This window comes from Mirounga angustirostris, unplaced genomic scaffold (assembly GCF_029215605.1).
Source record: "Mirounga angustirostris isolate CCGP_5_RB_7025 unplaced genomic scaffold, mMirAng1.0.hap1 SCAF_12, whole genome shotgun sequence".
NCBI lineage: Eukaryota > Metazoa > Chordata > Mammalia > Carnivora > Phocidae > Mirounga > Mirounga angustirostris.
This window is the reverse complement of record NW_026991720.1, coordinates 19,485,675-19,513,174: the sequence shown is the minus strand read 5'-3', so window position 1 is coordinate 19,513,174 and position 27,500 is coordinate 19,485,675. Positions and strand designations below refer to the sequence as shown.

Here is a 27,500-nt window from a genome sequence, read left to right as displayed (position 1 = left end):
TTCCTCTTTTAAGGACTCGTGTGATTAGATTGATGCCACCTGGGTAATTCAGGATACTCTGCCAGTTTAAGGTCCTTAACCTTAGTCACATCTGTGAAGTCTCCTTTGACATGTGACATATTCACAGAGTCTGGGGATTAGGACATGGATATCTTTTGGGGACCGTCATTCTGCTTACCATATTCTGTAGTGCCTATTTTCTGACTTGAGTTATCTTGAGGAGCCAATATATAAAATTTTGACTTTCTTGAAATTATGTGTGAAGTCTTTTTAAATCATTGCAGTTCCAGTCTTAAGAACTATATTAATCTGGGTCACATTATTAAAGGGGGTTGTGTAAATGTGGAAGATGTAAATTATGTAGAGAACTGCATAAATGTTACTAAGTACGTATAAAAGTGAGGCTGATGAAATACACTATAAATAAAGGGCAGATATTTTCTTATTCTTAATGAACAGTAAGTCCTAAGAGTGTTTTTGTGAAGTGCCCTGCAAGTCAGCCTTGAAAGTAATAGTCATTTTCAGCCAGGAATTTAACATAGGCTTTTAAAACTCCCCTCTCATCTTGTGAAATAGTAGGATGGAGGGTGTAATCCATTAGAACTGACATTTTTATAGAGAAAGTTCAAATAGGGAATCCCCGGATAGAACAGATCTCTCATTAGGGTGCCATAAATTTAGGTTGGAGGTGATTCCTGAGGACATTGAGATTATTATTAATTAAATAAGCATTTTGATTGTTTGCAAATGAGTCATTTTTCAAATGTCTTCTTTACAGGTAGAGGTGTGAGTGACTTATCTGTGAGATTTTCTATTATAGTTTACATGTTATGGTTTGCAAGACATGTTCCATCATTCAACTGATGGCAGCAGTCCTATGAGGTAGTTATGGCAGGTACTATTGTCATTATCATGATGATTATTTTTATATCTATCCCATTTCAGTCTGTTAAATACTTAAGTTATAAAAGTACAGAACTATAGATGTGTATGCACCATCCAATTAAAAAATATTTAATTACAAAATTTAAAATCAAGGCACAGGTTGGCAGAAGCAAGAAACCCATTAAGAGAAAAATGATTAGCATCCATTTAGCTTTCCTACACATTAGTGAGGAAAAGAAATGGCATCTTAAAGAACTGGACAAATGATGGGCAGTTTACAGAAGAGTCCATATACGTGGCAAGACTGGCATTTATCCAACAGAGGTTAAGTATCCAGAATATATAAAGAACCCCTGTAAATCAATAAAACAAGTTAATAAGCAAAAATATGCAAATGTAAACTATTAAAAAATAGGCATAAACATGAATAGGCAGTTTGTGTAGTAAATATACGAAATATTGCTTATATACTCTAGTTACTAATCAGGTATTATTTTTAAAACTCACTTTATAAATATATTCCATCCACAGAGGTTGAGTGATCAGTCCAGGTCCACCAGATGGTGATTGCTGGAAGGTAGCCTCATGCTGTTCCCACTCTAAATAAGTGAGAGATGTATTTTGCCAGCCTTTCTCCTATTTCTCATCAGTCATAGTATTTTGTAATGTACAGGAAACTAATGTCTAATTTAGATGTAGTAATTCAACTATAACTTAGGTAAAAGGATGGGAGAAGTGTGGAGAAAAGCCAATAATTGTAGTAACATGTTGGTTTAAGCTTTTGGATTCCCAGTATGTCCTTTCATTTGGCAAACTGCCTTTGGAACGTTTTGACTGAGCAATTACTCCTGGGGTACACAAGCATTTCATTTGTGGCTTCTTTATTCATTTTATGCATGCTCCTGCTGGGATTGCTGTGAATATAACTATAATGAAACTGGACTTCTTACTTCCTTTCTTTTTGGTACCAGCATAGGTTAAGCAATAAAACCTAAAGAGAGCACAAATTAAATGATTTTTTTTTTCTTTTGCTGCTGTTTTCTCATGTGCATTTTATTTCATAAAATCTTGTTCTGGGACTTGATACTTTCCTTAAAAATTCAGGATTTGATATTTAAATTCTCTCTACATGGAGTGGGAGCTATGAATCCTAACATAAAAGGAGATGAAATTTTTCTTCTTGCAACTCACATGTCTAGAATAGTGAAAGTTCTCCAAAACAAGGTGATGCCTTTTGAGGTACTTCTGCCCTGAGGTTGGGGCCTCCCTTGGCATTTTAAATCACTTGTTCCGAAAAGTATCCTTCTTTTGCTGTTAAGTATCTTGGTTGATTTCTATGATTAGTCGTAAGTAGAGCTGAGGACTGTATACAAGGGAGTCAAAATGGAATTAACGGTTCAGATGTTTATAAATGTAAAAATAAAGCAAAGCCAGAGTTTGTTAGTTAAAATACATTTATTAAATATGAATATTATATTCATATATTGGAGATGAATATAACCATCATTATGTACTTTAATATTAATAAATCTTAATATTTTTCCATATTTGATTCAGATTCTTTAAAAAAAATTTACGGGTACAACTGAAGCCCCCTATGAATGCATGAATTCTTCCTTTCCTCTCTCTTCTACCCTATTGATAACTACTATTTTGAAATTGTTCCATATCTTTTTCCTGTGTGTTTTCATACTTTTACTGTGTCTATGTATGTATATATGTTGTGTATTTGTAAATATAGAAACAATACATATGATTTACATATTTATATATGTATATATTTGTATTATTATTATTTTTTTAAGTGAGAAAGCCCAGGGTGGGGACGTGCAGAGGGAGAGAGAGAGTCTTAAGTCGAGTCCAGTGCAGGGTTTGATCTTATGACCCTGAGATCATGACCTGAGCCAAAATCAAGTGTCGGACACTTAACTGACTGAGCCACCCAGGCGCCCCGTCAGATAGCTTTTTAAAGTGATTGCACCAATGTACGATCTGAACTATGCAAGAACTTTTGTTTGTCTATTTCTTGCCCTTAAAATTGGCTTTGTTAAACTTTTAATTTTTGCAAATGGGTTTTCATAAATCTGACAGGCCCTGTGTTTTTATTTTTTTAGTTATTTTAGTTTGCATTTCTGAGGTTTCTAGTGGCATTGAGAATCTTTCCATGTATATGAACCATTTGGGTCTCTTGTAAATTGTCTATTGTTTGCCAGGTTTTTATTAGGCCATTTCTTTATTACTGTGTATAGAGAGTTAAGTGGATGCTGATCATTTTTCTGTTTTTCCACCCATCCCATATAGTTAATCAATTTCATGAGTTTCTGGCTTATTCTTCCTGTGTTTCTTCTTAAAAAATAAGCTCATATATATATCTCTTAATACCTCTCTTCCATGAAGGGGAATTTTACTTTAGATACTCTCTTATATTTTGCTGTTTTCACTTTATATCCTGGAAATCACTCCATTTTAGTTTATATAGATTTATGCTTTATTATTATTATTTTTAACACTTGCATAGTTCTCCATTATGTTGATTTATCATAGCTCAGCCACTCTCTTATGTATGGTACCAGCTTACATGGTACCACGAGTGTGTGAGAGTGCTCGTTTTCCCCACAGCCTTGCCAAATAATGTGTTGTTATACTTTATATTTATGCCCATTTGGTAGGTGAAAATGGTATCACACTATTGTTTAATTTGCATTTCTCTTATGAGTCAGTTTGAACAAATTTTTATAAGGAAATTTTAAAGCCCATTTTAATTTTTTTGTGAATTGTCATTGTCTTTTGTCTGCTTTTTTCTGTTTTATCTTTAATAGATCTCTTACTGTGCTGTATATTAATGGACTTCCTAATATTGAACCAGTTTTTCATTTCCTAGAATAAATGCCTCTTGATAATGGTGTGTTACTTTCTCAGTGTGGTGGTGAATTCTGTTTGCTAATATTTTACTTAGAATATTTGCATCGATGTTTATAAAGGATATTAGCCTACAGTCTAAGTCATATCAGATTTTGCCTTCAATATAATAATTTGCTTCATAAAAGGTATTTGGAAGTTTTTCTTCATTTTCAGTGCTCTAGAACAATTTATGGAGCGTTGGGGTTCTCTGATATTTGAAGGTTAGGGAATTTCCCTGTGAAAACATTTGGATCTAACACTTTTTCATATTTTTGCTTTTTTAAATTTTCTTTTTTCCTGTGTAAATTGTTCTCTTTAAGCATTCTGTCTCTATTGGGATCAATTTTAATAATGTGTGTTTTTCTAGGAAATTACTGATTTTGTTTAATTTTCAATTTTATTTTTACGAGATCGGTATTTTCTTATGATTTTGAAATTTTCTTTTCTCTTTTCGTCTTTTTATTTGCACTATCTCCCTTTTCTTGATCAAAGTAGCTGGTGGTTTGTCTGTTGTGTTAGGGTTTTTTGTTTCTGTTTTTAATTTTCAAGAAATAACCAGTATTTTGGTTATTGGTCAGGGCTATTCTTCTGTTCTCTGCCTCATTTTCTCCTTTTATCTTTATTTCCTTTTTCTGTGCTTTCTTCTGGTTTATTTTTTCTTCTGATCTAGACATTGAAGTCATATATTTTAATTCTTTCATTTTTACTGATAAAAGTGTTAAATGAGAGGAATTTTTCTCAACACTTTAAATGCTTCCCATAAACCTTGATATTTAGTTTCCATTATCATTTAAAAACTATTGTCTCATTTCAATTTGTATTTGGATGAAAATCCAGTGTTTTTAAAGATTTTATTTAGTAGAGAAAGCGCATGAACCGGGGTTGGGGAGGTTGGGAGGGGCAGAGGGACAGGAAGAGGGAGAAGCAGACTCCCCACTGAGCAGGGAGACCGATGGCTGCAGAGCTCCATCCCAGGACTCCGGGATCAGGACCTGAGCTGAAGGCAGATGCTTAACCCATTGAGCCACCCAGGCGCCCCTTGATGTAGTATTTTTAATAGAAGAATTTTACACTCAAGGATGAAAGGGTCTTTGTGTTTGTTCTGTTTCTCTTAATCCTTTCTAGCTTTTTTGCATTGAATTCAGAGTATTGTTGGTAATACTTTTACTTCATAGAACTTACATTTTCTTTGTGACAATACATGATCAGTGTGAATGTCCCATGGGTACTTGAGTAAAAGGTACATTCTTAGTTATCAGGTGTAGAGTTGATATATATCCATAAGATCTGCCATATTTATTGTTTAGGTCTTTGATCTCCTTCTTTTTTTTTTTTGTTTTTTTGTGATGTATTCAAGTTTTCTATTAGTGGTCTTTCCCGTGTCTCTACCTCCCTTGTAGTTTTTGTTTCAAAATGGTGGCTGCTGTTTAATTTGGTATATAAATATTTGTAAGTGTTGTAGCCTTATTGCGAATTGTGGTGTGTGGTATTAAAAGATGCCCTTCGTCATCATGGTTAATGCTTTTTGATTGGCATCTTTTGTTCATTCTATATTTCTAGCCTTTCTAAATTACTGGTTTTGAGATCTGTGTATAGCATATTGTTGGGCCTTGCTTTGTGACTCAAATTGAAAATCCTATTCTTATAATAGGTGAGTATGATCCATTGATGTATATTGATAAGACTAATGTTTTGTCTTAGCTCTATCATAGTATTTTATAAATATGTATATTTGCTGTGTTTCTTTTTCTCTGAGATACTAATTCTTTGCTGCTTAATTTAAACAATTTTTTTTGTTGTTGTTTAAGAGGTGTTTTTTCACCCTAGCAATTGTCTTTTTAATGTATTTAAAAACTTAGAAAAATGCTCTTAGTCCCTTTTTAATGCTTTAACCTTTCACTCACATTTCTGTTTTTGTGGATATCCTTTAATCCCCATCTTTTGCCTAAGTAACAACATGACTTCATTTTCCTTTCTTTTCTGCCAGTTTTTAGTTGTGTTTTTTACTTTTTATTTTTTATAACGTTCTTGTGTTAGCTGTGTTCCATCCACACCTGCCACTTGTGATTTTGTCTTAAATCTACACTTAAATTTTTTAAATGCTCATCATCATCAATATTTTTTGCTGAAGTTTTTCCACTCATCTCTTGGCTTATCAAAAGGTTCCTTAAGAAAGGGCTCATGGGTGCAGAATTCCTTTAATAGGTGCTTTTTTTCTCTTTTTTCTTTTCTTTTCCTATAGTCTTGGTACTTAAAGGACAGTTTAGATGGGTATAAATTCCTTAGTTTACAATTTTTACTTCCTGATTTTCTTTTTTTGTTTTTTATAAAATGCTATTTCATTATTGTCTTCCTTTGTGTGTTTTATGAAAATTCTTTTATTTTTTTAATTAAAAATTTTTTTATTTACATTCAAGTTGGTTAACTTATAGTTTATTATTAGGTTCTTGGTGGAGTTTAGTGATTCATCAATTGCATATAATACCCAATGCTCATTACAAGAGTCCTCCTTAATGCCCATCACCCATTTAGCCCATTCCCCACCCACCTCCCCTCCAGCAACCCTCACTTTGTTCCCTATAGTTAAGATTCTTTTGGGGCGTGTGAGTGGCTCAGTTCCTTAAGTATCTGCCTTTGGCTCAGGTCATAATCCTGGGGTCCTGGGATTGAGCTCCATTATCGGGCTCCCTGCTCAGTGGAGAGCCTGCTTCTTCTTCTCTTTCTGCCACTCCACCTGCTTGTGCCTGCTTGCTCTCTCTCAAATGAGTAAATAAAATCTTAAAAAAAAAAAAAGTCTCTTATGGTTTGCCTCTCTCTCTGATTTCGCCTTATTTTATTTTTCCTTCCTTTCTCCTATGTTCATCTGTTTTGTTTCTTAAATCCCACATATGAGTGAAATCATATGGTATTTGTCTTTCTCTGACTTATTTTGCTTAGCATAATACCCTCTAGTTCCATCCATGTCATTGCAAATGGCACAATTTCATTCTTTTTGATGGCAGAGTGATATTCCATTCTGTATATATATCACATCTTCTTATCCATTCATCTCTTGATGGACATCTGGGCTCTTTCCATTTTTTGGCAGTTGTGGATATCTCTGTTCCAAACATTGGGGTTCATGTGTCCCTTTGAATCACTATTTTTATATCCTTTGGATAAATACCTAGTAGTGCAATTGCTGGGTCATGGGTATTTCTATTTTTAACTTTTGAGGAATCTCCATGCTGTTTTCCAGAGTGGCTGCATCAGTTTGCCTTGTTTGCCCTTGTAAATTGTGATCCTGTAGACCTTGATGACTTTTTAACTTAGAAACTTAACAGTTGTAGTAGGAAATGCCCTGGAGTTTGTTTGTTTTTTGGATGGCTAATTTTCCCAGATACCCAATGGGCTCTTTCATTTTGTAGATTCAAGACTTTTTTTCTTTATAATTTTAAGTAATGTATTGTTTGTTTTTCTTCTAATATGTGAACTTTTTCTTTGCCTGTCTTTCATTTCTACTACTTTCTCTTTGGTCTTTGTACTTCTTACTTTATATCCCTTTTATTCTCTATTGTGGTTCCCTGAATTTCCTTAATACCCTTTAGAAGATACTCATTTGAGTCTGTTTTCTCTTGGGTATTTTATAATTTATTCTTCCTGTCTGAAATGATAGCCGTTTTTTCCATGATCTCTTCTCAGTTTAGTCCATTTTGTTCTCACCTTTCTTTTATTTGTCCACGTCTGTTCTTAGTTTTGGGATTCTGACTCAAGGTGACTTTGTATCCCCAAGTTCTTGTTTGAATATATTTTTTCCATTTGGAGTGTTGTCAGCTAATTTTCTTGTGCTTCATGGTAGTTTTGTTGCAGGGAATTTTCCTCTGTTAATGTGTGTTAGATTTTTTGACACTCCTCCCCCCCCCCCCCCCCCATATACCTTCATACGAATTTGTTCATGTTTTTCTGTTTTCTTTTTATGGGTTTGGGGTGTTTTATAGAATTCCTAGCTCATTGGCTCCCTCTTCTGTCAGCATAGCAGAATCCAAATACTTGAGTGGATTATTGTTTTGACAGTAGGAGAAAGTTCTCAGAATTTTGACTCTCTTGTGGGATTCTGAATTTTCCCTTTATGCTTCTTTCTCCCTTCACTATCCAGTAGCCAAAGGGCATTTCTCTCTTCCTTTTGTCTTATTTCTCCCAAAGAAGCTGGAGGTCTCAAATACTGCTCCTGCAAATTGTCTGCTTTTAAACTCTCTTCCCTCTAGTCCATGCTCTCATCTCTTGGATACTTTTTGAGTATTTTGAAACTTAGGATGGGCATAGTGTTTTTTAGAAGATAGTTGTAGATCAATCTTAGGATCATCACTAACCCCCTTGTCTCTTCATAGTTCTTCAACAGCCTGCTTTTGCTTGCAACAAAGCCTTGTGGCAGAGCAGGGGTCAGGCAGGAGCCTGGGAGATCCATTGCTGGGATTAGGTGTTTTTTTTTTCTTATTTTTATTTACAGTTGTTGTGAATTTTGGGCCATTTCTGTCTTCCAGGTTATCCTGAGGGTATGATTTGTATGAGTTTTGTTTGTTCTTCTGGTTTTTCTAGTTTGTTTTTGGAGGAAATAAGGAGAAATGGGGACCTAAGTAACTACCGTTGTTTCTAGCAATCCAGGAGTTCCTAAAGCTAGAAGTTTTAAAAGTACATTTGTTTATTTTCTTGGGGGTTTCTTTTTGTGTTTTGATGTCTTATTACCTCATTTAATATACACAGTTGTGTAGATAACATTTTATTTCCATTTTACAGGTGGAAAAATTGAGGCCCAGCAAGATTTAATGACTTGAGAGAGATTTACCCAGTTAGCATGTGGTAGAGTTGGTAATCAGATCTCAAGTCCTATGATGCCCAGCTCTTGCTCTTTTTTTCTTTTTTTTCTTTCTCTTTTTACTACATCGTGCTATCTCTTTAGGTGCTTGAACTTACAAAACCTAACACATATTATTGAATATTAATATAAACTATCAATTTGTTCATCTGTTCCTTGTGTCTTCTCTTATCCTGTTGCCCTCTTAAAATTGTTAGTAGCCACTTCTCCACTGGTGGCTACTTCTTGACTTTCAAAGATGCATCCTCCTTGCTCTAAAAGAGATAATGTACGTATGTTAAGTGCTGTCTCAAGGGAAACTGAACAGGTGTCATTTTTGTTTTTATAGTCTACCCTGTTTTTTATTTAATAGTCTACCCTCCACTCTACCTTTCCCCGAAACATACCATCATTTCCCCCTTAGCCCACTTTCACTTATGGGCGGACCAGCGCACATTCATTGTGCTTTCAGTGTCCACCTCCGAGTCGTAACTATTCCTGTGCTGAGACTGTAAAAACCCCTAGCTTCATGTAAATGATAGCCCCTAGTAGCAGAGTTGGCAATAGCTTTTGGCAGCCTCCTTTCAGGAGTAGGGTGTTATATTGTCTGTAGTTTCCTTTAAAGTAATTTAATCTGCACCTTTGGGGTGCTTAGTTAACATTTTTGAAGTACCTTAATCAGGAATCCACACTTCAGGGGTAGTTAGTTAACATTTGAAAGACCCTAATCAAGATTATATACTCCAGGGGCAACCAGTGCATCAGAGACTGCTCTCTCAATCTGTACCAGTGGGTGCATTAATTAGAATAAAAGATGTTAGAGGTAATTTTTCATTGGTAAAACGAATGGTATTTAAGATAAATAGTTGACCAGGTATCTCCACTGAGACATGAATGGAAGATAAGGATTTGATGAGGCCAGAAGAATACGTAGGTCTAGAGCTTGATTTGGTCCTGTGCTTGTAGCCCTTGGTGGGGGATTTGTCAGCTCATCTGGCCAGTGGTTGCATGTAAAGTCTCTGTAACACCCCATGGGCTAGACCTTGCCCGCCTTGGCCTGCTTCTCCACACAGAGGTCGTTGGACACATCCTCTGGCTCCACTCCTTTTTTTCTATTTCTTGTCCACAGAGGTGTTATTCTCAATTTTGAACCAGACTATTTCTTCATAACTTCTTAGTTTCTATTTTGTGTATAACTGTGTTTTGGGATTGGCTATCTCAACTATGAATTTATAGTGCCATTTTGACCAGAATTATTGTTAAGTGGTCACTTTCTTATTTTCTATTTGAGAGTATTGTCACTCTTCTGAGGCCAGATTCCCGTCTGTGGGGGCAGCATTGTAGATATGTAATTCTCTTGGTACTTTATTGGGTTAATTAGGCCTGGTGATTTTTTTTGAAGTCTCCTTTTATATTGAATACTGTTCAATAGTGACACAGTTCTCCTGTTATATAGACATAGTGTTCTTGAATACAACATGTAAATGAAGTTATGTATGTAGGTCGAAATCAGATATATCATATTTACAGACTTTAGTTACCGTGCATAGTATAAAGCATGACATTTACCAGGAGTTTCTATGGTAAATGCTACCGTTATCTCTTACAATTTAACATGCATAAATGTTAAGTTAAATAATGAAGCTTATTCATGACAAAGTTAAAGTGTATCACCAGGGTTCTTGTGCAGATTTGATGACGTGTGTATATAGCCATGGTGTGTGTTACTAATATTTTCTTACCAAACGTACCAAGAAAAGAAAGCAGTTATGGACTGGTCTATGTTGCTTCCTGTACTCACTGGGAAACAAAAGGTAGTTTTCTTTTATAGAACACTTACCTGCTTAAATGGATTTTTCACTTTATCTGTTATTTTTTTTAAATGGGCTATCTATAATCTAGGTGCACATAATTAGCTATAGGCCATGGAGCCAGAGATGTATAGATTTACTCTAAGTTGATATAATCATGGAATTGTGGAGCTTGAAGGGACTGGAGATACCATCTAGTTAATTGTTTCATGAGTCCCAAAGTGTCTTAGTTAAACCTTCATGAATCCATGCTTAGCCTCAAACCATAGACACGATTTATATCCATTTAGGCATGTATACCTCCACATCCATATCTTCCTCCTTCCTTCCCTGTCTATGCATGTAATAAGGAACAATTGGGGCCAATAGGATTTTAGTAGTAATAATGGGGAAGAACATGAAAATCTTAATATTTAGCACTGTCCTGCCAGTGACGGTCTTCAAAACAAGGTTCAAGAAATCCTCATTTGATAAGTATCTTCAGAGCAAAAAGATAAGAGAGAACTGGGTGAGAGAGTACAGTATTTCTAATTATAAAGTGTTCTAAAACCTGCACGGTGAGTACTATATCATTATAGATACAAGGGAATGATTTGGTGTTTAGTTGTTTGGAAGTATGTACATTTTGTTCTAATTGTGGTGTGAGGCCCTTACTGAATTTCAGCTACATTATTTTTGTACAAGACTTTTTCTATAAAGCACCAATAATTCTATCTGACCTTACAGGTTTTTGAAATTATTGGACTAGTTTTCATGGTTGATTATATTATCCTTTTAAATTGCCTTTTAATTTTCAGCTGATGTAAGTGAAATAGATAATATAAATTAATTAATATTGGATCTGTTTAGTGTTTATGCTCTAGGAGATTTCAGGAGACAAACAGAAAGATAAGGTTCTAAACAAATGTGCCATTTGGGGCTGTGGCATTTTATTATTCATACCTTGCTTTTATTTGTTATTTTTTAATAGGCTGTCTATCATATTAGTGCAAATATAAGTAGCTATATGCCACACCATCTAGGGGCTCATGGATTTAACTATGTTTATCTCCTCACCAATCACTCTTGCGGTAGATGCTTGCGACACACAGGTGGCCCTTTGCTTGTGTCTGTTTGTGACTCATATGTGCTCTTTTGTGAAGATCATTTTCTCTCAGTTAAATTTCTATTACTTTTTTCCCTGCCTGAAGCTCTGCTTATAGTTGTGCTTCATTGCTTCTCCCCCCACACCCCCCACCCCCTAACATGCTGAATTTAGATGGCTCCTTGGCTGCTAAGTATTTCTCTCTTCTTGTTGCTGGGATTTGGGATTTGTTTTGCAGGATGGAGGAATTCTATGGCCTGAGGGGTCTAGTTCTTAATGAATAAAATAAAACCAGTAACTAAAATGTCTATTCTTGGAATGTCACATTTGGAAATATCAGTGCCTTTTGTTTTTGATTTTTTTTTATTATTTTAACATTTTTTATTATGATAAAATATACATAATGAAAAATTTACCATTTTAACCATTTTAATTATACAATTCAGTGGCATTATTTTTTTTTTTTTGCCATCAAAATTGTCATCTTCAGAGGCTTAAGCTACCTTGGTTCTACTCTCACTTTACTAGTATTAAGCTTTTTTAAATGGAATACCACGTCATCAAATGTCTTCCATGTCGCAAAGAAGATCCTAGGAATTTGGTCATTCTTCTGCCTTTTACTCACTTTTGCTTTATTCTATCTTAAGCCAACTATTTTTAAAATGAGATAGTTATTTTTGGGTATTTTGGGGCACGTATTTGTGTGTATGTGCATTAGTTTGAAGGGAAGGCCTATGGTTTTCAGTAGATAACAGAGGTCTCAGATCTTCATCCCTGCCTTTCCCCAGCTCCTCAGTGGGAGATAAGAACCACTGTGCTAGGCTGTCTTCTTCCAAAATCAGGTGCTTGTGATGAAAGCTGTAGGCTATAGATGTACAGACACTTTCGACATATAAAATTACTTCTCAGAAAACTAACATGGATTAGCAAGACCTATTTTCAGTAGAGTATGTTATGGTAGACCTGTGTTTAAAGAAAAGTAGAAGGTGGTTCTTTTGTATTTATGAAAAGTCTTCATTACTCTTTTCCTCAGTCTTGTCTCACGTTGCACATGCTGTTCTTCATTTTTCTTCATTGCTTGTCGTTTGTTTTAACTAATTTACCTTGTTTAACTTATCTCTTTTTATCAAGTTACTTATCTTTTCTAACTATTAAATAAGAGTTTTGTGACTGTGGTCTGGCTCTTTAGAATTCTCCTGCAGCACCCAAGTATGGCATTTTATCAACAGTGAATGCTTAATAAATGTCATGAACTGACTGGCTCATTGTAGAAGTGGCTGTCTGTGGAAAACTTTCTGTGATTTGCTTGTTTTTAATGGCTTCCACCTCTTATTTTAACTGATGGATATGATTTGAGGAATGTAAGTGTTACTTTGTGATTCTTAGTCACTATGTAAATATAATTTAATCAAATTTAATTGAAAAAATCTTCTCTAATTCCTTTAAGGGAGTTATCAAAGCTATGATCCCATTTAGTCAACCCATTCTGTTTTTGAATCTTGTAATGGAACCTTTTTCTTTTCTTTTTTTTTCTTTTTTTTTTTTTTTACAGTAAGGGAGATTAACCTGCAGGATATCAAGGAGGATTTGGAATCGGATCCAGAGGAGAACAGCACCCTTTTTATGGGCATCCTCATCAAGGGACTGGCCAAACTGAAGAAGATTCCAGAGACCGTTAAGGCAATCAAAGAACGCTTGGAGCAGGAGCTACAGCAAATTGTGAAGAGGTCTACAACCCAGGTGGCAGACAGTGGCTATCAGAGGGGAGAGAACCTCACTGTGGAGAACCAACCAAGGTAAATGGGCATGCAGTTTGTTGTTTTGAGAATTCTACGTTTTCTAGGATGGGGGATAGGTGAACAACTTCTGTTGATGTTATTTCTTGAACTTGGGCTACTAGAGCCCATAGGAACTCAGATTGCTGAAAATAGCTGAATAGGCATAATTCAGCTGGTTTTTGATATAGTTGAGAAGTTTTCAAGCATATTGTTCATACTCAAATAAAAAAATGTAGTTATTGAATATTAAGTACTAAGCATATTCAAGGCATTTATGTATAGTATCTCATTTAATTCTCACCACCACTTTATGAGCTACTTATTAGTATCTACATTTTACAATTAGGGAAACTGGGGCTCAGAAACTAGTAATTAGTTCAAGGTCACAGAAAAAGTGGCTGGCCTTGGAGTTGAATGCATCTCTATGGTCTTTCCTCTGTCCTATGCTTTCTTCTTTAATGTGTGGTGATATTTGCCAATAAGGCAAATAGGTTTCAGGAATTCCTCTATCTATTTAAAATAGCTAATAGGATTTGGATTTCATAATTTTTGTTTTATAAGGGGAAACTGAAATTGTACTACAGTTCTAACTCTGTCTTGACTCATACACTGAGAGATCATGTCTGCCAAACCAGAGTTCCGGGCATAATAGACTAATATCACTTGACCATGGGATAAGATACTTGAAATTGAGGCTTTTCTAGAAAATCCAAGATATACTCTACACAGGTCTCTGTTCTCTCCCCACCCCCTTCTCTGCTGTTCCCCCCGCCCAACCCTCCATGTTTACCAGGGATTTGTCACAGTGGGGTGGGGGGAAAGAAACCAGTGGAAGCTGCAATTTCATGTGAGAACAGAGGGCAAAGTGGAGCAGGTCTTCTCAGTTGCTCAAATAATGTAAGTTCCTGGGAGATGCCAGACAGTGTGTAGAAGGGATCATAATATTGTGGACCTGTTGCTAAGGGAATTCTACTGTTTGTACGTAGGACTTAAAAGTTTTTTTTTTTTTTTTTAAAGCAAATAACAAATTTAAGGAGAAAGAATAGCTTACTTAGAATTCCTCAGACTTTATATACTTTGGAAAAATTAATGTGTTCTATTTGTATTTTCTATATTCTTTGATATATCTAAATAACATTGATTTTGATTATACTTTAAAACTCTTCAAAAATTAATTCCCTTGAAAACTTCATTCAAAAGTGCAGTTGGTATGGGGCACCTGGGTGGCTCAGTCGGTTGAGTGTCTGGCTCTTGGTTTTGACTCAGGTCGTGATTTCATGGGTGATGGAATCGAGACCTGTGTCGGCCTCTGCACTCAACGGGGAGTCTGCCTGAGGGGTCTCTCCCTCTGCCCTTCCCCTCACTCTCTCTAGGTCTCTCTCTTTCTCTCAAACAAGTAGTGTTTAAAAAAAAAATGCATTTGGTGAAGAAACCATCTTCCACCCATCTCCTGCCATAGATCATTTCAAAGCACATGTTTTGATGGGTTTTGGAGTCAAGCAGACCTGATTTTGAATGCCAGCTCTATAATCTGAAGAAAATAATCCTATCTTAGAGGATTGCTTGCACCAGGTGAGGTCATGATTAGAGTTTAGTAGAGTAGCGCCACTAAGAACTATTACATGCCTACGTATATATGAACACACATGTTTATTTATTCTTGCTTCCTTCCTGAACTTCCATGTTCTTTGATCACTCACATTGTGATCCAGAGAGGCTGGGGAATGGTTCTAAATTGAACTTTGCTTTTCTTCTTTCTTTGCCTGGTGCCTGGATTTCCGTGAAGAACTTTTGCCTCCTTACTAATGAACACTCCAGAATTCTGGCTTGCTATTTGCCCTGTGCTGCAAGTCCCTAGGTGAATACACTGAACTTTCATAGGGAAATAACATGACTATAGTGTATATTGGAAATAAAACTAAAGGGCACGGATCAATAACTTTTCTGCAAATCTCATTACAGTACCCTTAAAAGCAATGTGTCTTTCATAGGATTTTGACTCCTTCCTCTTCTGCTCCCTGAGCCCCTTCCAGAATTCACAACTGGAAATTACAGCTGTAGAAGCAGAAATTCAGCATACTGCCCCAGGAAATAATAAATGTTTCTCTGTGAGGAATGAGTTAGCAGAAGGGTTTTTCCCCCACTCTTTAAGTTTTTTTTGTTGTTGTCAGTATTTAGAGCTTTTGTAGGAAGGATATATTGGACACTGGCAAGTGAACATGCTGCTTCTCTTGGTTTCATGTGTATAACATGATCCCATTTTATAAAATGTACAAATCTGAAAAATTGGGCCCAAACTATTAACAGATGAAGGAGTCCAGAGAAAGCAAGTATTTGGGGTGAACCACTCTTCTTGAAGATCAAAGCTTAAAGTCTCGGGCTGTGATTCCAAATGACTGATAATTTTGAGCTAGTCTGTGGTGGCACTGTGCTTTCACATGCCTTAAAACTCACAAATTAATGACCTTGGAAATGTCACTCAAAAGTGATTGGCATTGTTGCTTCTAGAGGCTAAAAATTTTAGAAGGGATATTGTCAGATTATCCCTTGAAGCTTGCATGGTATTTTGTGTTCATCAAACTGTACTGGGATGTGTTAGTGGCATTTATTTTAGAAAGAAGTCAAGTCATAATACTTCATATTATTTACCACTCAAGGAATCTTATGCTGAAATACAAGAATCTGTTTTTCTTAAAGTTGGAGTGTAGGCAAAAAGAACTATAAATCCTTTTTTTCCCCAATATGCACATTCTTTCCCTCACCCCCCAGTGAAATAACCTCTTCTAAATCATTAGCATGTAAATGCTACTCTGAGGCAAGATACCAGTACTGTAACTTTCCTTAAAAGTTTCATTGTTCAACATCATCTTATTAAGTATATTCTGGTTGTGATGCATTGCAAGCCTGTTTTCATTTGTCCTTATGTAAAGAGAATTAATGTGGTGTGCTATTTTGCTAGAAAAGAAGGAACCAGGCTAGTAAATTGTCATGCTTCACTTCCTGCAGAGCCAGAATACTCTCACAGCCAGTTTTCAAAAATCACTTTGGTGACCCACTTATTTTGACATGGCCCCCCCCCCCCACTCCCCCGGCTCCCAACTATCTGTTGTCTATAGGAGAGATAGTCTTTCTTTTCATTCATAATCTGTGAAGTGTCTATAAACCTCTGCTTACTATTAAAGAAAAATATTCAAATACTGTTGCCAACTCAGGATAAACTTGAGAGCAACATGTGCTTTACTAATCTCCCAGAACCTCCTGCTACCCATAATTTCCTCAGGAAGACAGGGAGTGTTTTCAGTTTCAGATGGCTCATGTGGTCCGCAGTCTGGGCAGCTCTTTACCAATTTCTTCATCTCCTAGTGCCTAATGACTGCTTCTTTCCCAAAATCTAGCTCATGAGCACTTCATAGCAATTTTTGTTCCAAGAAGCTGGAAGAAGTTCTTTAATAATTAACAAATAGGAAAAGCACGAGGAAGAGGTAAGAGAAATAAAATCCTCTCCAGGTGCAGTATCAAGAATATGGAGGAGAGAAAGACATGAGAAAAGACAGTGATTGGCAGGTGGGAGGCACCTCTTCCATCTATTTGAAAATGGGCCCCTTTAAATGTAGAGGCAGCAAATCACTGCAAGGGGGAGGTGCTGGAGGGCTGCTCAGCTTTGGTAAAAATGCTGGTCTTGAAAAGGGCAGAAGGGATTGAATGAGTTGAAACCATGGCTGCTATGGAAACCCTTTTTCCTTTTGGAAAGAGATCATTTTGCCACGTTTCTTCATCTTGGTTAGGAATGACGGAAGATTAAGTGTCTGATCTAAAAGGCAGAGAACATTACATGTTCGGTGCCCACTGGGATATTAAAGATTTGTGGAAAACACAAGAAAGAAATATGCTTTAATGCCAAAAGTCGTTGTGTTTGGATAATGTAGATTTTTCCTCCCTTTCTATTTTGTAACTGTTATTAAGGTCTAGTGAAAAATAAATTCATTATTTAAGAATTCAAATACCAAAGTTATTTTAATAGAAGAAATCATTGAAAATGAAAATGCCTAATGGGGGTAACAGTGTGGAAAAATGTAATTAATACCTGTTTGGAGACCAACAGGGTCTTGACCATTAGATTACTTTCTATGGTATATGTGTGTGTTTGGTTATCTTCTAACTGCTCTTAGAATGGAAGCCTTGAAAGTGAATGAGTTTGCCTTGCTCAGCACCCTATCTCCAGAATGTAGCACAGTGCCCACCTGACCCAATATTTGTTGAGTGAAAGAATGAATTCTCAGATATGTTGAATATCTACCATGGACCAGACACTGGGCTGAAACGCCAAAGAAATAAGGCATAGTCCCTGTCCTTAGAGAGTTTAAAGTCCAGAGAGGAAGAAAGGCATTAATCAAAGAACTTTTCAATAAGTATATTAGTTTATTATGCTATTCTTTTTCCTTTTTAAAATTTGAAATTTTCAATAATACAGGTAATGTTTATTTCCTTTCAGTTAACGATCTACTTTTCTGGTATGGTTTTTTTTTTTTTTAATTGATTTGTAGGAACTCTTTATCTATTAAGAAAATTAGTTCTTTGGGATTTATTTTATAATTTCCCCTCACTTTTTCTCTTTTGACTTTGTTTATGGTCTACGGTCATACCACCCCGAACGCGCTCAATCTCGTCTGATCCTAGAAGCTAGTAAGCAGGGTTGGGCTTGCTTAGTACTTGGATGGGAGACTTTGTTAAGATGTCTGGCCATGTAGGCATTATTATTATATATTACAGTTTTTGTTTTTATGAGGCTGTATTATCAAGCTTTCTTTCATAGCTTCTGAGTTTTGTGTCAAACTTAGGTCTTCCTTACTCTTAGACTATACATAAAATTTCTCAACTTTTTTCTTGTATTTATATAGTCCCATTTTTAATATTTATGTCTTTGATACATCTGGAATCTGAAGGAGTGGACACACCACTTTTAAACAGATGTAACACTTACTGAACTGTATTATAATGGGCTGTATGCCCCTTTCATTTCTGCCTCCTATGTATCTGCCATGTAATTGATCGTCAGTGTTAGCTGAATGCTTGCTGAATAATTCTAACGCTGAATCATTTACTTTATAGTCATGGGTTTTTTTTTCAAGGTTGATATTTGCCTCATTTCCTAAAACTTTTTTTTTTGGCTGGTAGGTTTGTAGAAATGATTGAATTACTGCTTTAAAAGTAAAAACAAACAAACAAACAAAAAAAAACACTTTTAAGAATATTTTTGAAACTCTGAGTCCAGAACTTGGAATGAGGGCATACTGATATAATAGGGTATTCTTAGAAAGTGGTTCTGTCTATGAGGAAGTCTAAAGGCTTAGTCCCCAAGATTAGTTTTGTAGTACAAATGCAGTGTCTGTGAAAAGACAAATAAATGAAACACTTCTCATGGGTTTTTTTTAGACCTGTGGCTAGAGTCAGGCATATGAGTCTTTTTCAAATAAGTAGCATTTCCTTTCATTTTTTCCTTTTTCTATTAGTTACTCTTCTCCTAAGTCTCTGAAATGTAGGATTTTGTGGGATTGGTCATTTTATTGGACAGAAAAGTCATTTAAGAGCAGCTTTGAAGCAAGGTCAAGCATTTGTCCTCGTGGCTTCTTGTAGCCATTCCCAAGCACTGCATGTAGCGCCTGGACATGCTTGGAATCAGGGAGGGCCTTGATGTAATTTAGATGAGTAGTTAATTCGAATCAAAGCAAGCGGGAAGCAAGTAAATTTAACTTCAGTGATTATGATATCATTTGATTAAATCTCTACTTTTGATTACACATATCAGTGAGAACATGCTTTAAATATACTCAGCTGTTAAATACTGAAGGGTGTGAATAGGATGAACCAACGACTTACAGAAGAAATTCCACTGTTCTTCAACTAGAACATATCCCCTGCAGCTTTTTTGCAATATTTTTAGAACAAATGAAAGGAGTTAATTCTTTACATGTGGGACTTAATATACAAATTGTTAACTAAAACATAAAATTTATTACCATGGAAGGTAGTACTGGTTCCAAATCTATGTATGTTCTAGTAAGGCTTAATAAATAAATTGGTAATAGCTTCATAACATATCAGGTGAATTAGTAATGTTAGTAATGTTCTTTACTCTTTTGTAAGCATGAAATTGGACAGCTGTCTTTGTGACTGTGTATTGTTCTTGAGTTATAGTCTTCAGAGAAAGGGTGTTTGGCTAAATGGGACAGGTCTTAATATTAGATTGCTTAAATCTTTATTTACATTTGTCAGGGTGAAAAAAAAAAAACCCAACAAAACCTGCTTTTGAATTCTCTTGTTTTGCATGCTATTGCAGGTTCGAGTTAGAGATCATACGAGTTAAAGGAATGGCAGATTAAAATCTATTTCATGGTGTATTGATAACAATTAGGTGTGAGCCTTCATGCTACATTGGGGCCCCCTTCTCTATTTGGCAAATAGTGGTAGCTGCCTTAGGTCTTATTTTCTGTGCACTTGTTGGTGTTAGACGAAAGGTATTCCATATTCAAACTGACATTAGGTCTTCCATTGCAAAAACACAAAACACTTGTGTCAAGTGACAGTCTTCCCTTGCTGATGTTTAGGGTCATATCAGATGGGATTAAAGCATCATCATGTGTATCTTAGGCTGTATTTCGTACCTTAGGGCCTTGTCTAACTCCTGGCCCATTTCATTATTATGGTCTCTAATCAGACTGGACTATGAGTTTGCAAGAGGGGGTTTAACTGTGTTTTTGCAGCCTGATCTAGGGCTGGGCACGTATTAAATGCCCAGGAAGTTTAATGAATGAATAAGAAAAAGATGCTAAGAAGATAATTTTTTAATAAGAGGAAGTGAATTTTAAAAAAAATCTCTGCACCGCTTACAGGAGTGGGGTCTAAAGATCAGCAGCACCAATGCTCTTTGGAAGTTAGAAATGGAGGAGTGATTAAATTAGAATCTCTGGGTGCAGTGCCTGCAGGGGTCTATGCCTTAGGTAATTCTCATGCATGTCAAAGTTTGACACATTCTTTGTATCATCACAGACATCGCAGAGTTTTCTACTTTTGTAGTATTTATGCTTTGCAGAGCGGTCATCTGGTATCTCACCTGAGTGAGCCTCACTATTTGCCTCATCACAGGTAGGGGCATTTAATCTTAATCCCAGATGTACTCAGGGAAATGTGAAAACCGAAATAATTTGACAGTTCACAAAGCTTGGTGGTGGTGGAATTAAGAGTGGAAGTAGTCTCTTTCCATCATATAAGTTTGCCTTCTGTCTTCTATAAAGATGACGCTCCTAATTCCTTTTCCTGGGCCTGATTTTGTTTCTCCACCAGAGAAAGGCATTATTTGTACTGATGTATCTGTTCTCCCACCCAAACCCCCCATTGTGATCAATGACAGGCCTCAGAGATGGCTGGACACGTTAAGAAGTGTGATCAGCGGGATGCCTGGGTGGCTCAGCCAGTTAAGCATCTGCTTTCAGCTCAGGTCATGATCCCACGGTCCCGGGATCGAGTCCCGCATTGGGCTCCCTGCTCAGCCGAGAGCCTGCGTCTCCCTCTCCCTCTGCTGCTCCCCCTGCTTGTGCTCTCTCTCTTTCTTTCTCTCTGATATATGAATAAATAAAATATTAAAAAAAAAAAAAGAAATGTGATCAGCAACCACAGAGTAAATGGATCTTAATTAGCTCACCTGAGAATTAAACTGATGACTTAGATACCCAAGCAATTCCCCTAGGGACCTGGCACATTCTTGTACTAAAAATACACATTTAACATCTTTGGTTATCTCTGAGAAAGGGATTTATGGATAATTTTTCTCATGTTCCACTAATGATGAAATATTATTTTGGAATGGGGGAGAGGCGTTTTCCCCCTAGCTTCAGTGAGGTATAATTGACGTACAACATTGCATAAATTTAAGGGGTAGAACATGTTGATAGGACATCCTTATATATTTCAAAAATGATTACCGCCATAGCATTAGCTAACAACTGCATCACATCAATTAATTACCATTTCTTTTTTGTGGTGAGAACTTAAGATCTACTCTTAGCAACTTTCAAGTCTATAATATGATATTAACTATACTCACCATGCTGTACATTGGCTACCCAGAATTTACTCATCTTACAGCTACAAGTTTGTACCGTTTGACCAACTCCCCACTTTCTCCACCCCCAGCCCCTGGCAACCATCATTCTAGTCTGTTTCTTTGAGTTTGGCTTTTTTAGATTCCTTGTATGTGAGAACATACAGTATTTGCTGAACTTACTTCCCTTATCCTGATACCCTCAAGTTTCATCCATGTTGTCACAAATGACAGGATATCCCTCTTTCTCATGGCTAAGTCATATTTCATTGTACGTACATATACATATGTGTATGTATACGCATTCATATACACACACATGCATACCACATCTTTTTTATCCATTTTTTCATTGATGGACACTTAAGTTGTTTTCCCATTTTAGCTGTTGTGAGCAATGCTGCAACAAACATGAGAGCTCAAACGTCTTTTTGAGATCCTGTTTTCATTTCCTTTGGGATATATACCCAGATGTGGGATTGCTGGATCATATGGTAGTTGCATTTTTAATTTGTTGAGGAACCCCCCATACTATTTTTCATAGGGGCTCCACCAGTTAACATTGCCAACCAATAGGGCACAAGGATTCCCTTTTCTCCTTGTCCTTGCCAATATTTGTTTTTCTGTTGTTGTTTGATGATTGGCATTCTACCAGGTGTGAGGTGGTATCTCATTTTGGTTTTGATTTGCATTTCCCTGATGATGAGTGATGCTAAGCACCATTTTGTGTACCTTTTGGTTATTTGTGTATCTTCTTTGGAAAAATGTCTTATTTAGTTCTCTGCCTGTTTTTAAATTGGATTGTTTGTATGTGCCTTTTTGGTGTTGTTCCTGAGTTGTATGAATTCTTTATATAGTTTACATATTAATTCTTTATCAGATATATCGTTTGCAAATATATTTTTTAAAGATTTTATTCATTTGAGAGAGAACGAGAGCGTGCCTGCGTGCATGAGCGGGCAGAGGGGCAGAGGACGAAGCAGACTCCCTGCTGAGTGGGGGTTCCCAACTTGGGGCCCGAGCCCAGGACCACGAGATCATGATCTGAGCCGAAGGCAGACGCATAGCTGACTGAGCCACCCAGGCGCCCCTATCATTTGCAGATATTTTGTTCTGTTCTGTGGGTTGCTTCTCATTTTTTTGGTGGTTTCCTTTGCTGTGCTGAAGCTTTTTAATTTGATGTAGTCCCAATTGTTTGTTTTACTTTTTCTGTATTTGCTTTTGGTGTCAAATCCAAAAAATCATTGCCAAGGCTGATGTCAAGGAGCTTACCTATATTTTCTTCTCAGAGTTTTGTGGTTTCAGGTCTACAGTCGAGTCTTTACCCCACTTAGAGTTGACTTTGGTGTATGGTGTGAGATCATGATCTAGCTTCACTCTTCTCCATGTGGCTTCCAGTATTCCCAGCACCTTCTATTGAGGAGGTTATCCTGGGAAAGGCTTTTCAAAGAATGATGCTAATACTTTAATTAAGAGGAAGAAGGCCTGGGTCTGTTTTCTTTTTTTCCAAAGATTTTATTTATTTGACAGAGAGAGAGATAGCGAGAGCAGGAACACAAGCAGGGGGAGTGGGAGAGGGAGAAGCAGGCTTCCTGCCGAGCAGGGAGCCCGATGTGGGACTTGATCCCGGGACCCTGGGATCATGACCTGAGCTGAAGGCAGATGCTTAATGACTGAGCCACCCAGGCGCCCCTGGGTCTGTTTTCTAATTTTAGTCACTAGTTTGACATACGTTAGAATTAATTCACTGGGGTCATCTACCGGGAATTCAGGCACTGAGCATGAGAGGCTGACTTATAAGTGGGGAAGCGACACAGGACAAAAGCTCCCAGCGCCAGGGCCCACTACAGTGTGCTTTTTATTTTTGCTCTGTTTCTTTCTACGTTGCTAATAGTTTTTTCCTGTTCTTTTCATCGTGCAGATGGAGAATTAGTCAGCATTCCTCAAATAGTAACTTCTTTTATCTCTACCTCTTTAAGAGTAGGTATTAGATAACCCTGAAGATTAAATGGGATCTCTGTCCTGTTTGAAATGGAAAATACTCGCTCAGCCAAGCTTATTAGGAAACCGTGTATGTGAGGTGGAGACATGTAAAACGAAGACCATCTTGATACGAAATAATTGATGATCAGTTTCCTTTAATTTTTCACATAAGACCCAAGCTCGGAGGTCAGTGTTTTCTTATCTCTTAGTGGTAGGGAAATAAATAGTCTGTGGTTTTTGCCTTTGTCTGTCATTGGGAAAATGCAGAATCCTGATATTAAAGTCTCTGCTGAGACTGCAGATAGGAAGTAGTAGAACGGAACGGAACTGATTTTCTACCTCGTGTGTGTCTCTGCTTCGTGACCAAGTAAGGCAGCTCCTTGGCTGCAAACATGAGTTTTCCAGCCAAATGACTAATTCAAGGTTCCCTGGATGTTAAATTTAGATTCAGATAGTTGTATCTCACCTTAAATATTGAACATTTTTCACAGCTTGGTGATACAGCTTTATACCGAGATACTCCTTGTCCCCTTGTAATGCTTCCTTCACATTTTCTTCTTAACGTTTCTTGAGGACGAGACAGACAGGTGTAGCTGCAAGTGGGAAGTTAGTAGAGGATCTGGGAAATAAGTAACATTTTACTTATAAGAGGGCTGTTTCCAAAACCTGCCAGGTAATTGGATGTATGTTTAAAGAACAAACACTTTCTTCAACTTGACACTTCTGTGTTCTTGTTTTATTTACCAGGGGTAAAAACTAGTTGACGGTGAGAAGGTAGAGTCCGTATAGACAGTTCTATTGACACTTTTTCCAGCCTTGGTTCCCTTGGCATTGTACAGTACTGATATCTCTTTGGCCTCTTTTTTTCCTCCCTCCCTCCCTCCCTCCCTCCCTTCCTTCCTTCCTCTCTCTCTCTCTCTCCCCCCCCCCTTTCCTTTCCTTTCCTTTTTCCTTTCCTTTCCTTTCCTTTCCTTTCCTATCCTTTCCTTTTTCCTTTTTCCTTTTTCCTTTTTTTTCCTTTCCTTAGAGCATGCGGAGGGGGAGGGAGAGAGGATCTGAAGCAGACTTCCTGCTAAGTGAGGAGCCCAACGCAGGGCTCCATCTCACGACCCTGAGATCATGACTGGAGCTGAAATCCAGAGTTGAAGGCTTAAGCAACTGAGCCACTCAGGCACCCCTGGCCTCTTTTTAAAAACGACTTCCTTTTTTTCTAATACCCCTTAAAAGGAACATCCTCTAAAATTGAGGCCTTTCTTTGAACCTTATCTGCGTTGTAGTTTCATTGTCTATAAAATGAGGATAAAAGCAGTCCCTTCCTCATAGGGTTGTCCAAAGGTTTAAATGAGATAATTGAAGTAAAGCACTTCCCACAATGCCTGGCATAGAATCAGTGTGGCTGTGTTTGGCATAGTGGTCTTTGTTACAGTCCTTGTCACTGTTGTCATCGTCCTCTTTCCCCTCCTACTTCAGCTCTCCTGTTTCAGAGCTCTCTTTCATTATGCCAGCTTTAGCTACCAGCCCCATGCTGAGGACCCCAGGTCAGTGTCTCTGATCCTAGACTTCTAATATTGCCGCCACCCTACATTGCTCATTCTTTGACTCATGAACTCAGGCACCCATGAAATTTGACTGTTTTCTCCATTCTGAGCGTTGGGCCTTGTGTTGGAAGAGATGTGTATTACAAGGAGGCATAAACTAAGGGCTCTGCCCTTCCTTTCTGGCCCAGAAGGCCATGTATGTCACTGTTTTGTCACTACACTGTGTCCATTGTGAGCGTCTGTTTTTGGAGGGAGTATGGAATCCCAGAGGAATGAAGGAATTCGCCCTTACTCTGTGAGTTAGGCCTCCTTCGGAGGCCAGATCCAACTAAATCGAAGCGGGAGTTTTCCTGGAATGATGCTGCTATATCTTACGGAGTACAAGCTGGTATATCTTACTAACGGAGCTGAAGGAAGGACAGAGATGCAGCTGGGCCATGCAGAGATCCGGCGCATCTCCTGGGTCTCTCCCCCTCGCCTCTTCCACATGGTAACTGTTAAAGGTACAGAAAACAATTTACTGTTGTTTCAGGTTTGCTTTTTTAGTATACTTCTATCACATTTTGGCACGTATATCTCACCACCTGTGATTAGGAAACCGTGTTTGAAGAAGTTTGTGTCTGAGGAACCTGCGATCTGGAATGTCCTCATGACGTCTCGAAGGCCCCATGATGTGCGGCGGAGAGCTGACTTCAAGTCTGTGGTCCTCAACGGCATACATACTGTCTGGCCATCCCAGGATTACTATTTCCCTTTACCAGCTGTGATGCTGGGTTGCTGTTCGTGCATACTCTTTTGTGGCTCTGGAAATAATCTCTGTGGTACATGTGAGAGAGAGAATGTGTGTTCTTCTTTTCTGAAGGACAGAAATGGCAATTAGTTGAAATTTTAATCTCTGAGGTTCTTAGGCTTCTTTGTATATGAGACCTTTTGTTGAGTTCCGTTTAAGGAGTCTCTAGTCCTTTATTAATTCTGTCTGCTCTTTTGTCTTTTAGATCAGTGGTGAAAACCTTGAGCCTAAAATGATTTAAGTGGCTGAGTTAACTGCAATGGAATGTTTTATTTCTTTTATTTATTTAAATTTTGTGGTGGGAGTAGGGAACAACTTTAGCAGGGCTTTGTGTGTTTGGGTGACCCTGAGTATGTCTGCAGCTGAAGGCAGACACTTGTTTTCTCAATCTAGTGTCGTGTGGGCAATTGGCGAGTGTCTGTGAATATTCATCTTGTTTCAGTTGATTTCTGGTGGCTCTAAATTGGGCCAGACTAGTGTGGATTTATGTTCTATTTATGTGAGTGATTCCCAATCTCTCTTATTCTTTGATGCTTCAGGAGAGAGTTGTCTTACTTTTTCTTTTTTAAGGAGTGCATATGGTGTGCCTTTGCAAAGTGTGTGTTTTGACTTTCGTTTCTTTTTCCTTATTAGCCATTCACTCCTCATCCTACTGTGGAGGGGTCAGCTTGACCAGAAATCCTCTGGTCAAGGTCACTGGGACCTGTGAGTTGTACGATTCTCCGTCTTATCTTCTCTGACCTCAGCGTAGCCTTGACTGGATATTCTCTTCTCCTTTGTCTTCTACAATTTTCTTTCCTGGCTTCATTCTTCCTCCCTAGCTACTTCCTAACCATCTTTTCAATGCTGCTCTTTTGGGAAGAGTTGGCTGTGGACCTTGCTTGTCTTACTTACTCTGCATATTATCCCTGAGTGATCTCCTCCTCTCAAATATTTATCATTCTTAAAAATTTCTTTCCAGTGTCAGTCTCTCCCCTGAGCTCCAGATTTGCATATCCAAGTGCTTAAATAAATAACACCTTAAATGTAACCAGATGTAAACCCAACATCTCTCCTTCCAAATTTCTGCCTTCATTTGAATGCTCTCACTCTCAGGAAAGATAACCATCATCTTCAGAGTTGCTCAAGCCAGAAACCCAGACAGAGGGGCCCTGAACTCTCTTCCCTCTACCTGGTTCTGTCCATTTTCTGCTGTGCTCCTTCCAGCAGTTCAGTGAGACCCCTAGAGCAGGTATTAATTAATACTTTGTTTTTATGGATGGGAACACTTAGAGAAGTTGAGACTTTTTTTTTATTAAAAAACATAGGAATTATTGATGCTCTGAAAGCACGTGAATCTTGATTTCTTACAAGTTACTTATATTAGTGGAAAGAACAAACCAAAAGGAGTCGACCAAAAGAGAAAAGCTCATGTCCTCCTGTAGTAAGACTCCAAAAGAATCCGCTTTCATAATACTTCACTTTTTGAGACATGAGTTTCCTTTTTCACTGTTTTATATGTTCTCACTACAGGGGAGGTGTTGGGCCCTGCTGTCCTCACTCAATGCCATAGCTGATGGGTTTCTTTTTAAAACAGACATACTGAGATACAATTCACATACTACACAGTTCATCCATTGAAAGTGTACAATTCAGTGGTTTGTAGTGTATCCACAGGGTTGTGCAACCAGCATCACTGTCTAGTTCCAGAATATTTTTGTGTCCCCCCCCCCCGATTAAACCCCATGTGCATTAGTAGTCAATTCCCACTCACTTAAGTAACTACGGATATATTTTCTTTCTTTATAATTTGCCTGTTCTG

General features: G+C 37.5%; 1 protein-coding gene across 3 annotated transcripts in view; it reads left to right on the top strand.

Annotated features, from left to right (window-relative positions):
• Window positions 1–27,500, top strand: part of EXOC4 (exocyst complex component 4) — a 738,469-nt gene that overhangs the window by 61,776 nt on the left and 649,193 nt on the right. For all 3 annotated transcript variants that reach the window (XM_045864245.3, XM_064574933.1, XM_064574934.1), the window contains exon 6: window positions 13,065–13,308. In XM_045864245.3, coding sequence (XP_045720201.3) covers window positions 13,065–13,308 — 244 coding nt within the window. The remainder of the gene's footprint in view (window positions 1–13,064; window positions 13,309–27,500) is intronic.